At 36.1% G+C, this 12,773-nt stretch overlaps 1 protein-coding gene across 1 annotated transcript in view; it reads left to right on the forward strand.

Moving 5' to 3' along the window:
• Nucleotides 1-12,773, forward strand: part of UTRN (utrophin) — a 478,322-nt gene that overhangs the window by 90,211 nt on the left and 375,338 nt on the right. Inside the window, exon 3 of the mRNA XM_069488656.1 lies at nt 6,972-7,033. Coding sequence (XP_069344757.1) covers nt 6,972-7,033 — 62 coding nt within the window. The remainder of the gene's footprint in view (nt 1-6,971; nt 7,034-12,773) is intronic.

Here is a 12,773-nt window from a genome sequence, read left to right on the forward strand (position 1 = left end):
GAGCTGAAGACACTTTTTCTTTGACCCACGAGTTTCTTGAGGTCACATTATTGTTTGGTGCTACCTGGGGACTCTCCTGCTTAGCAGAATGGAAAGGCCAGAACTCAAGCTTATGGGAACTGTTGTTGTCTGGGTCTTCCTCTGTCTCAAGGTGTTTGTACAAACTCTGACACGCATAGGATTAAATTGAAGTAAAGAAGGAAGCCAAGCCATATTGCCACACCTTTTGATTCATTGGCGTTGCTGGCTTCAGAATGTTATCATTGGCTTTTACAATGCTCATTCACTGATTAAGCTCGCCGCTATTCAATGTATATATTTTTTTATTTGAGTGTGATGACTCAGTGTCATGATTATAGAGGACATATGGTATACAGTTAAAGGTTTTGGTTTTCCACATCAGCTCTATAGAAATAATAGCGTTCCTACATATGAATTCAGGGAGGTATTTGGGTACTGAAAGTATTCTCTTTTTCTTTGAGTATTTTTCTCCAAGTTTTTTTTGTTTCAGAATTATTATTTCTTGGATATTATATTGCCTTATTGTATGGATTTATGAGGACGATTCATCATAGTATGGGGAAAATAATGAAAGAAAGTAATTAAAATGAGAATACTACTACTTGAGTAATTAGCAGCCTTGTAAGAACATGTTTTTGCTGCTATTTTGACAAGTAGAACTTGTCATGAGAAAGTCTGAAGGTCAAATCACTTGAATGTTTTTTACACTCAGAATTTTTTTTCGTATTTTTTTATGCATGAGTTTTCATACATCTAGAATTATATATATGTTAGTGAAATAGTCACTCTTTCTTGAGGTTTCTGTAGACAGTATGTAGAAAATACCGGATGTTTAATAAGAATAAAGTGAGGAATTGAATTTCGTAGACGTTTTCTTTCATAAATTAGTTTACCCTTTTATCAGTCACTAAAAAAAGTTGTTTTCTATTGACTTTTCGTGACAGTGACTCATATCATTATGACGCATTCAGCTTCTCTTAAATAATCCCTCTTAGTTCTATGACATTTCCAGTGATTTTAATAAAAATCTTCACTCCTGGGACAAAAGTCCAAAGTGAGGTGGTTTGTATGTAAGGCTTACAATTTCTGCCCCCATAAATTGAATTCTTGTTCTTTTGCATTTGCAACGTATATAATATAGTTGATATCTAACATACTAAGAGTTTTTTCCGAAATATATTTCCAGAAGAAAGATTTCAAGTAGTGCCAGATGCCTATAAATCTTATAGACATTCTTTCAGGTTAAGTTTAGCAGCTCTGGAAAGTGAAAGTAGGAAAATATTACCTCCTGTGTATTGCTTAAAAAAACTGGAAGAGCTTGACAAAAAGAAAATAGGTAAGAAGTAAATAAACTCTAAAATTAGAAGATGGTCAGGAATTAATGGTTACATTTAATTCTGGAAATAATTCTTCTATGTAAATGAATAATTTTGCAATATTGTGTGGATTAAATGCAAAAAAGCTATCTCTAAACCCCAGCTACTTCAGGATGGGATCCCATCAGCTGCTCTCTAATATAACTTTCTGCTCTTACCCTGTGTGATTCTGTGATGGTAAGATGAGTGTTTTTGGTGGGTTAGGTTGGTTCTCGGCTGAAACAAATATGTTTCTCCAATGCTTAAAATGATGTAAATTCTAAATACAGTTCAGACGGGGCTGTGGATGTTCTGGAATCCAAGGGCTTCAGAATTGCCCTGAATTTTGGAGTGGGATAGATGGTTCATGATAGCAGAACATGTGTTTGCTTAAGGAGTTCTTTTTTTTTTTTTTCTTGCAAGAACATTTTTTTTTTTATTTTATACGTGTTAGACCAGCACAGAGACAAGAACATTTTTAAAGCATATATTTCTAACTCCATACCCTTCTTTTTTTATAGATATAAAGTTTTCAGGATTGAAAACTCTCTGAAGTTGGGGTAACTTAGTCTATTATTTTGACATCATTATATGTTATAGCCCTCTGTGTTTTCTAGTAGATACACAATTATATTAAATATGCTCTTTTTTGGTCAAGTGTTGAATCTGAGGCTGAAATGAAGAAGGTATTGATTAGCCACATTCTGCTTAGAATGCCCGTGTTCCAATCTTTGCGTGACTCAGACTTCATCTGTCTTTCAAGATGTATTTCAAAGCCTCCTTTTCCCCATTAGACTCTTTTTAACCTCCTCCTACTTGGAAGTTCATTGAACATAAGCTCAGCGATCACTTAGACCTGGTTCTATGTGTGGGCCTGCATTTACTGGGTGGGTGGTGCTGGGCAGTTCATTTCATTTGTCTCTGGGCATCAGCCTTCTTTGAAAAGTGGAGGTGTTTTCCTTTTCCCTCTCATTCCATCTGTCTCCACCTCTCCCAAAGAATTCATCAACTTGTATTTTGCTTTTTACAGGCTAATTCAAAAGTCTGTTTTAAATGCAGTTTTTAGGCTGGGTGCAGTGGCTCTTACCTGTAATCCCAGCAGTTTGGGAGGCTGAGGTAGGAGGATCACTTAAGGCCAGGAGTTTGAGACTGGCCTGGCAGCATAGTGAGACACTGTCTCTACAAAATATAAAAAAATTAGTCCGGTGTGGTGGTGTGTGCCTGTAGTTCCAGCTACTTGGGAGGCTGAGGTGAGCATTGCCCGAGTCTAGGTGTTCGAGGTTACAGTGAGGTATGATCAGGCCACTGCACTTTAGCCTGGGTGACAGAGTGGGACCCTGTCTCTAAATAAATAAACAAATAAAGGAAGTTTTTAGCTTTAATAACTTCAATGTATAAATGCAGCAAGCTTATAAAAATAACATTTGAAATGTTAATTATCTAAATTTCTTGTACACATAGGTATTTTTGACACTTTTGAAGACTACATTTTTAATTTTAGGCTTTTTTGGGGTCCTCTGAGGATGTTAGCTTTTGAAAGAAATTCAGGGAGTTTAAACACTCGGTTTGAGAGCAGTCTGTCTCCTGTTGGCTCTGTCTACATATTTATAATATTTTACAGATTATTATATAATATTTATTATTTCCATATGAAATTTCTGTACATATTTTTTGATAAATGAATTGCTGTTGTTCAGGGACCAACAAATTAGGTATGAAAAAACAAGAGAGCAGAATGGTATGAATAAGTCTTAGTAGTAGGTTTACAGTGGGGGTGATTCACATGTAGGACCCAGAAAAAGAAGTGGGAGTATGGTCTGAAATACTTCTGAAATAATCTTCTTTGGTCATGTGAAATTGGCTTTGTAGGGTGTGTTAAATTTCATATTTGTGAAAGAGGCCTCAATAAAGTCCATCCAAGTTTTAAATCATCCAACAAGACATTTCTTTTTTGGCTTAAAGTCTCAGGACTTCTTTTCTGAATAGCTGCATTTTTTGGGACTTGTATTAGGTTAGTGCCAGCCAATTGGACACTCTTAAATTGCTTCGAAACATGTGCTAGAGGATAATGCTGTCTCCCTAATAGCAGTAGAGTTTTAGTGGTGGTATACATCTTCCCAAGATTTGTGTGCATCCATAGGGGAAACAACTCCTAATTTCTCTGCCACATTTCCAGTTTAGGGTTTAAATTAAGATTTGTTGCTGAGTTCTGTAAAAGAATTTTCGATTCGCATTTGAGCTGGTGAAGTGAAAACATTTTCAAACTAGTTTCCTTGAAGATTTATCAAGCAGTTTTGTTGATTTTTTTTTTTTTTTTTTGCTTTACTTTCCTTACCTAACACAGAAATAAAATTCCAGGCTAGGCAGCAGGGAAGGCCCTTGGATGTGTGTGAGCATGTCAAAAGCATTTTAAGAAGAGCAAAATATTTAGAGGAAGAATTTGGAAAAGCAGCCTTAAGGGATTTAACACATTTTTCTTCTCCTAATTCAGTCTCGTGTTTGTCCCCCTAATGGAGAAAGGTCATTAATGGATAAGATTTGCTAAGCCAGCAAAGGCTTTCAGAAGCGAAATGGTTTTCTCAAATCCCAAATCTAAAGAAAAGAGTTGAAGTTTGGCAACCTGAAAGAATAAATCTAGAGAAGATGGATTTGCAGTGTAAATTATACTTACTCATTTAATACATGTACAAATAATCAAGTTATATGTAAATTTGTTATGTACTTATACATTTTTGCTTTGGAGAAATTGAAATAACTACTTGGCTTGGTAATAAGAGTTGAAATAATTTGAGACTGTTGAAATTCTGTATAAATTTCTTGGAGGGCAAAATGATTGACCAGAATAGCATGACAGATTTTTAGTTGCCCTATTACCAGTTTGCTAGTCTGTTTTCACCTCTCTGATACAGAAATGTGGGCCAAGGTTGTTTACCTTAATTGTTGTGATGTGGAGGTCAGTTCTATATTAGTAAGTATTCCAAATTTGTTACATTTTTAATCTCACAATTGAAAGGCCACAGGATAATTCTTGTTCTTTTGCTAAATTTGTATGTGGTAGAAAATAAGATGTGTGTGTGTGTGTGAAAAAAGAGAAATGCAAACCAAAGGCTTATTGAAATATGAACCCCTTTTTTTCTCTCTTTAACTATATCAGGAAAATGATTGCAGAAGAATACTTATAAATTTTGGAGTATTTTTGAAACATTTGGATGTTAGACAGTTGATCTTTTATAGGCAAATATTTTATCAACTACTTAGAATCATATTCAGTTACTGATTAGACCCAAAGAATAAAGACTATTATAGAAGCATTTCCTTATTAAGTTTTGTAAACATTCTACATAGGGAGTAATATAGTTTAAAATTTGATTTCATTGTACATGTGATAAAATGGAAAGATCTTATTTATCATTTGATAAGGTGACAGGTGCTCATTTCTTTGTCCACTCTGTATCTGGAGAGAAACCTACATAGTATTAAATATTTTAATGTATTTCTGAAATAAAGTCACATGCTCTGAAAAGAACATTTAACAAAACATAAAGTGTAGTAATATTTCTCCTTTAGAATTTTTCCTGTTTTTATGGCCCAAAATTCTTAGGTTGTATAAATGTTATGAAATTAAGAGAATTTAATATTAATATTTATTTATGACCTTTCTATAGTTTTTATTCATAGGATTAAAGAATAATGGATATGGTAAAATCTAAAAAAAATAAATCCTTTTTAATGTGGTAGGAAAAATAATTGGATTTTCCAAGTTTCCTGAACACTGATATTTAATATTAAATTCATTTTGATGAGTCTGGTATAGCGCCCTCTGCAGGTTGATGTGTGGTGGTAGCCTTATATTCTGAGTATAATCTCAGTACTCTGTCCCTTTTGGGTAAAATGGTAAAGGCTCAGACATTCAGCGTGTAAGGGAGTCCTCTTGGTTAACGAATGGCTTATGTGTGGCATTGATCAGGTAGGTGATAGAAATCCTGAAATAGAGGCTGATGCTGTCTTTGTTGTCCTTTCTGGAGGTAAGGTCACCACTCAGCACCATTAACGTCGGGAAGTTTCTTAGAGAACATTTTTGTTTTTTATACCAGTTGCTCCCTTAGTGTCTTCGAGTTGGTCTCCAATTACCTTTATGGATTTGTAAAAGTGCACTCTTTTTGAAGCCACTGCTATATTTATTCTAGGAATGACCTTTTAGTTATGAACTCTCCTTCCAGAAGGGAGTAAGGACCAAAGATCCCATGAACTTGGTGAAATAGCAGGTGAACTTCTAATTGTCCCGTTAGAGACTGGTGAGAAAGGTGTGTGTTTATATGCAGAAGGCAGCCCGTTCGGATTTGATGCGTGGAGGGCACAGCACACTTGGGCCTCTTTCGTTATTATTTTGCTGTTGTGCTGTGGGAGGCAGCCCGGCAGTGTGGACGGTGGCAGGGCAGGCGGTAATGCATACAGATGGAACTACAGCTTTCTGCACTGGTCCAGATACTCTTCGGACTTTCAGAACTAAAATGCTACTTTGCAGGCTTTAAGCCAACTGTGATTCTTTTGCTGGTTTATAATATAAAGCTGGAGAGAGGTTGAAGAGGGTATGATTGGAAATAACAGAAAGAGACACTTGTTTATCTGCCTTGCCTACACTTTTGCTATAATCATAACAACAAGCTGAACACCAGCTCTTTGTCAAATGCTTTCCACTTATATTCACTAATCTTTACAATTCCCTTGCAAGCTACGTATTATTTATACCCGTTTTACAGATGAGAACTACGAGGCCAGGAGATGTTGCAATGACTTCCTGAAGGTCACACAATAAATGCATTGGGGTGCGGTCTATTTGGTTCTGAAGTCCTTGGCTCTTTTTGTCATGCTACACGGCCTCCTCATTTCTGACCAAATCATTCTGCCCATCTTCAAGAAGTTCAGAGTACTTTGGTTTTTTAAAGTCAACTTTCATTTGTGGTGGCTTGGAAAATGAATTTGTAATCAAAACCAAAGTTGATAATGTTTTGAAGCTCCTGTGATTTCTTTACCTGTAAAATGTTTGGATAGATGAAGATCATTAAAACCTTTTTTCAGTCTTACTATAGGAAAATGGGTTACAAGATTGTATCTAAATCTTGAACTATTATTCTGGAGGGTATAGGGCTGGTATTAAAAGGCAGGGAATTATGAATTCCTTAGTTTTTGTTGAATAACTGAGTTTTGTTTTGAATACGCTAACATTTTGATCACGCTGAAATTTTACTGAAACAAAATGCAACGCAAAGTATTATGTGTGAGAGTTAGAAAGTCAGGTCCTCATTATATCTTATAAACCTGGATTTAGTAGCTGGCAGCAATACACCGGGGCTTAGGGTGAGACAGCCAGGTCCCTTGGGAGAGATGCCCGAGCCTCCCTCTGTTTTAGGCGCCGTCAGGCTGCGCAAATGATGAACTGGGCGACCATCACATTAGCTGTGCTTCATTGTGCCTTGAGAGCTGTACCAATAGGACTATTTTAAACTCCCCAGGGTAGAGATAAGCTTATTTAGTGCTTTACTAAAGGTACAAACTCTCATGCTTTTCCCTTCTCTCTGTTTTTCTTTCCCACAGATGAACACAATGACGTGCAGAAGAAAACCTTTACCAAATGGATAAATGCTCGATTTTCAAAGGTAACCAAGACTTCCAAAAACTTTATAGTGGTTCACATGCCTCATTCTGATTGATGGAGTTTGGTTGGAAATGCAGCACATTTTCCCCATGAACTGTGATCTAACAGTAATCTTCTGAGTATGCAGATACAGTTATTCTTTTAGTCTCTTCTGAAATATGTTTAAAAGGAAATTCTGGTGTGAACAGTCTATGTGATGCTTTTTACTTTTACCTAGCCATCTCCAAATACCTAAGCCAACAGTTTTGCTGCTTTCAGTTCTGTGAATCCTGGTGCACCTAGGAAATGAACACCTCGTTGGGAAAATTTTTTGTTTACTTTGTTAAAAGGATGATGATTTCATTTTGCTTGGTTGAAACCAAATTGTTATCAGTCAGGCAGCCTTTCTGCCCTGTCAAAACTATTTAGGGTTTTTTTTATCCTACTGGATGTGGCTAACAATATTTATCTACCCTGTGGGTTCTTTTCTTGTCTACTTCCTCAATTTTTCCCCCCAAAGATCTGTTCTTTGTCGGCATTTCTAACCACTTGGAACATAATCAATGCTTTGATCAATACTTTTTTTAGGGGCAGAGCATGCAGAAGAGAGGAATTGGCAGTGCTATTTTCAAATTTCTTCTAATATGATTGTCCATTAGTTATTGAAGTTGGGATTTTATCCACTAAGTCTGAGGTAGGAGGAGAGTGTTCAGATGAATGGATTGTAGGACTGTGTTCTAGCAAGAAGAGAAATACAGTTTTCTCAGAGAAACACTGTTGTGGTCTTTTAACTAGTATGAAAGCTATTTTAATTAAGAGTTACTTTTTCAATATTTTCTATTTGAGAAAGTTGTAAGGTCAGGGAAATTAATAGTGGTATTTCTTTGAGGAAAAATGAGGATATTTTAAGGTTACTTTGAGTGGCAGCACGGTTTAAAGATTGCTCTGTATCCTGGTGTTTCTAGTTGATTGATTGCAATGTTTCTTAGGTTTTATTATACAAGTTTTTCTTGAGGGCTATTTAAATTTTTTTTTTTATTTTCATAAATTTAGGGAGGCACAAGTGCAGTTTTTTAGGTGGCTGTGGCGGGTAGTGGTGAATGAAGTCTGGGCTTTTGGTGTAGCCATCACCTGAAAAGTGTATGTTGTACCTATTAAGTAATTTTTCACTCCTTACCCCTTCCACCCTCCCACCCTCTTCTCTCTGGAAACCATTATGTTGAGGGATATTTTATCCTGCCTCTGAGAATCTAAGGAATGTGAAAATTGACTTTGACAGAAGATTTAAGAATATGGAGAATTCAAATATAGAAGTGCTTATTGCATAATTGGTGATTTTATGGGTAGGACTGTTCCCAAGTAGACACAGGTGTTTTTTGGTAAATTTTAAATTGTTTTATTCTAGAGACACCGGTAACCATATGTGTGTTTTGGTCTTGACGTTACTCAAAACTTTTGGACCGTCTGTCTATCTGCATGTGACTATACTCTGGGCAACAGAATTTTAGCAAGTGGGAGAGTCTGAATTTGAGCTGTTTGATTCCATGGTCTCATGAGGCTCATATGGGTAAGATTATTCATCCTGGTTATTAGTGAGAATAACATGGTCATTGTCTAGATAGAACAAGTGAAACAGACTTAATTTTTAGCAGCTTAATAATTTAGTCATGGGGAAGAATTGCCTTAGAACCATGCTCACAGATCAATTTGAAAGCATCGTAGTCTTGGTAGACCTAAGTTTAGGGAACATTTGAAACTGGGTGAATTACTTTTGTACTTACTTATGAAAATGTAGAGAGATAGACACTACAATAGTACCTGGAAGGGGGTGTGTAGAAAAATAGAGATGACAATTGAGAAAGAATAATTGAAAAGAAATTTCGCAGTAGTCATGGTGGGTCATTGACATCTTTAAAAAGACCTCAAATAAAACAAAATCTAGTAGCATCAGGCCAGTTTAGTAAATGAAATTGATATTTAAATTTGTATATTTATAATGTATATTATTTTGCAACATAAATGGGGATGTTAAATCCCATGTGAATTATTTGCCCTAGGATGCTTGTAATTCTTGCCAAGACAATAGAAAAGCCTTGGTAATTTTTATCGTTTTTAATAAAAGTTCTAGTTATATACACTGACACAGAAGATAAAAGCTTGCTTTGTTTGGAGAGAAAGTATCAAAAGTGGGATGACCCTGAAAACTTTTCCTTTCAGATGTCTTCTAGTAAGAAATCCAAAGTGTGGAAGGAATTTATCTAAGAAATTATGAGTATTTGGATATAATGAGATGAAGGGCTCATGGCAGTGACTTTCAACTTCATCCATATTGTTTTTTCTTTCTCCTGGCTGCCTTAAGTCCATAAATTGGGCTGTTTCCAACCAGGGATGGCAGAAGAGGGAGTAACACATTACTAGACTGGGAGATTCCATAGACTCCCACGCTACTTAACCCTTGCTGCACTGGGGAAAGGTTGTGTTTGTACATGGTGTCACTATATAATCTGGAGGCTAGTGCGCGCGCACACACACACAAACACACACACATATCCTGCTGCAGGGCATGAATTTTGTTTCATTTTGTTATTATCCATGTCCTTTGGTGAATATTGTGGTGAACTTTAGAATATAATTACTCACTGGTCCCCTTACTTTCCTGCATGTAGGTCCCTCTACAGAGCAATAGGGGCCCTGTGTTGAGAAATCCAGACACTGATGCCACTTTTTTATTTTTGCCATTTAGGAATTTGTTACTGGTTGTAACATCTTACTGGTCCCCTCATTAATTAATGAGTTAAATAAAGTCTTTGACATAGGTTAATATTACATTTGTCTGAGAGTCATGACTGTACCCCTTTTGAAAATTATCCCGAACACATGGACCACTGTAATAATCTGCCAACTGGTTCTTCCTTTCCATGCTTTACCTTCTTTACTCCTCGTCCCAGTTTTGGCAGAGCAGCTACAGTGATCTTATCGGGTAAACCTGAATACTTCTTTGTCTTCCATAAACTCTTTCATTGGCTGCCTACTGTCCTTCTTAAGAATAATTTTTTAGATTGAAATTGTATCTATTTAAGGTGTGTAGTGTGGTGTTTGGATCTTACTTGGCTTTTAAGGCCCCATTTAGGTGCCCCCAATCTACTCCTAATTTCATTTTACTGTATCTCAATCCCTTGTTATGCTCCCGCCACATTGACATTGTCCCCCCACCGTTCCAGTGGGCCTTCCTGGCCTTTGCATGTGCTCATTCCTCGTCTTTTCCTGGCTAATTCTGCTCTTCCTTCTTGTCTGAATGTAAATGTCGCTTCCTTAAGGATACTTTTTGTAACCTCCCAGACCAGAGGAGATAAGCTCTACACTCTCAAGGTGTTATCCTTTGAAGCACTTATCATAATTGTAGTTTAAATATTAATAATCGCCTCTCTCCTCTCCTAGATAGTGGTAAACTATGGATACAGGGACTATTTGTTCACTGGCATAACTTTTGGCATTTAGTAGGCACCCAGTAAGTATTTATAGGCTTCGTGAATAAATGAATGACAATGTTGCAGACATACATTTAATATACCTAGTACTGTATGTTCATAAGCCCATTGGAGATGGTGGTGTTGGCAAGAGATATGAGTAGAGTGTGGAACTGAGTGTAAAATGGCATAAATTGTGTATTCTTATGGATATGAACACAACACATGGGGACTTTCGCTGCATTTATTCACAAAAATAAACAAAAAAATCCAGCTATGCAAACTTTGCCTATTTACCTGATTTTGGAGTTGTGCTGGAACCATTGTTTAAATAATGCCTTATTCTTCTTATTTACTCCATATGGTTCTTCACATGGGATCCACCCACTAAATTCACTGTGACGAAAAATGAGATCTAAACTTAAAACCAGCTCAATTCATTTCTTGATGAGGGATTTAGTAAAGACTTTGAGAATACTGAATAATGTAGGTCTAAAACTATCTTTTGATTTTTAACTACATATGAAAGTACAGTAGCTAAGATAGCATTCACTATAAATATATTAATATATTATTTCTGCTGCAAATCCTTTTTAATATGTCACAGAGTATACAATACTTTGGAGTTTGGGTATCCTGTATGAGAAGTCATGCATTGTAGAGTAAATTATGGTTCTTGGATTTTGAAAAGTTTTGAAGAGCTCAGAAGAAAATGATGAAATACGGGAGCTAAAATTTAGGAAATTACATTTATTCCTGGATATACTGCTCATTTATTTATGACCCCAGGCAAATGATTAGCCAATTTTTTTCAGGCCACTTGGTCTACATTCCTTTAGCTCTAAACACACATGATCATTACTACCTGCCTCATACTGCTAAGAAATGTCGATGCATTGCTGTGAAGCATATAGGCAATTATAATTACTTAGGAATGCTAAATGAAAACCCTATCAAGTACTCCTAACTTGTGATACCCTTGATCTATGCTACACATATAAACTGAAATGGAAAAAAGCACTGGCTCATTAAGCCCACTTCATTCCATTGTTTGGTAGGTAAAACTTGAGTATTTTGCTCTCTCCAATTTTCAGAGTCTTGGGTTTGTTATCGGGCTGGTTTCCCAAGGGAGGCAGCGAAGGCCTCATTGCTTTGCTGTTGGGAAATTTGTTCTGACTTTGAGCCTGCATTTTCTTTGGCTGACTTTCAGAGCTGCTCATCTGGCAGAGCTGAGAATGTACAAATTGCAGAAGCTCTTTTATCAGTTTGGTGAGACGATTCTCAAAAGAGGCTTAACAAATAAAGGTTAGGTAGAGAATATGCAAGCTTAAAAATGCTGAACTTTAGTTTGGGTAAATTTCTGCTTTTTCCTTTTCTAAGACAAAGATGAGTCAAGTTTTCATATAAGTCATAATTCCAAACTTGAAAGTTAAAATAACAGAACATAACAGAGGAAATCTGGGAAGTATTTTTTACAGATTCTTATATGAAGACCTGTTCACATGTGTGGGACACTGCTTTTAGTGTCCTATTGTTTTTCCACTTTTTTCATGTTGGAAGTTGATGGTTGCAAAAATAGGGATGGGAAAAGATGTGGAGGGAGATTTGTAGAGGGGATTCAAGAAAAGCAGCCCAAACCCTTTTCCCACCTGTAGATGTTCAATCCTCTTTTTACTACTGTAAAGGAGACTGACAAGCTTCCTTCTGTGATGATAAGGACCATCTATAGTGGAGCTTTGAGCCTGACGAGTTACATATTGGGTCTGCCGCTGGTTTATTTCATAAGTATGTGTATGGCAACTCAACAAATTGTTTTAGGAGCCATTCCCATTCTACTGATTGCTTAAAAACAAATTTCAATGTAAGTCTATTCACTAATAGACTTAAATAGACTGAAATCTAAAGAGCAAACAATAAAATGTACTCTGTATTCTTAAATACCAGCTTCCAGATTTATTTTGGCTGTACTTATGTATATTAGCTTTGTTGTTGGTGTTTGTTTTGTTTTCATTCAATTTGATTTTTTAAATTTTTTTGTCTCAAAATTATACTTGCAACATTAATTTCATCTGGTTAAAGTTAAAAAAGTGATTACAGCTAAAAATATTAAATATTATTTACTGTGCTGCCTTGTGTACACATCAAGTACTTAATAAATGATTTTGATTGGGCCTATTTGTGATTGTGAAACAAACTTGGTAATATCTGTTGAGTCTTTGTAATTGATGGTCAATTTAGGGATTCATTTGCAGAGAGGAAATGACTTTTCACCATTCACCTGGAAAGGAGTAATCA

This window comes from Eulemur rufifrons, chromosome 15 (assembly GCF_041146395.1).
Source record: "Eulemur rufifrons isolate Redbay chromosome 15, OSU_ERuf_1, whole genome shotgun sequence".
Taxonomy (NCBI): Eukaryota; Metazoa; Chordata; class Mammalia; order Primates; family Lemuridae; genus Eulemur; species Eulemur rufifrons.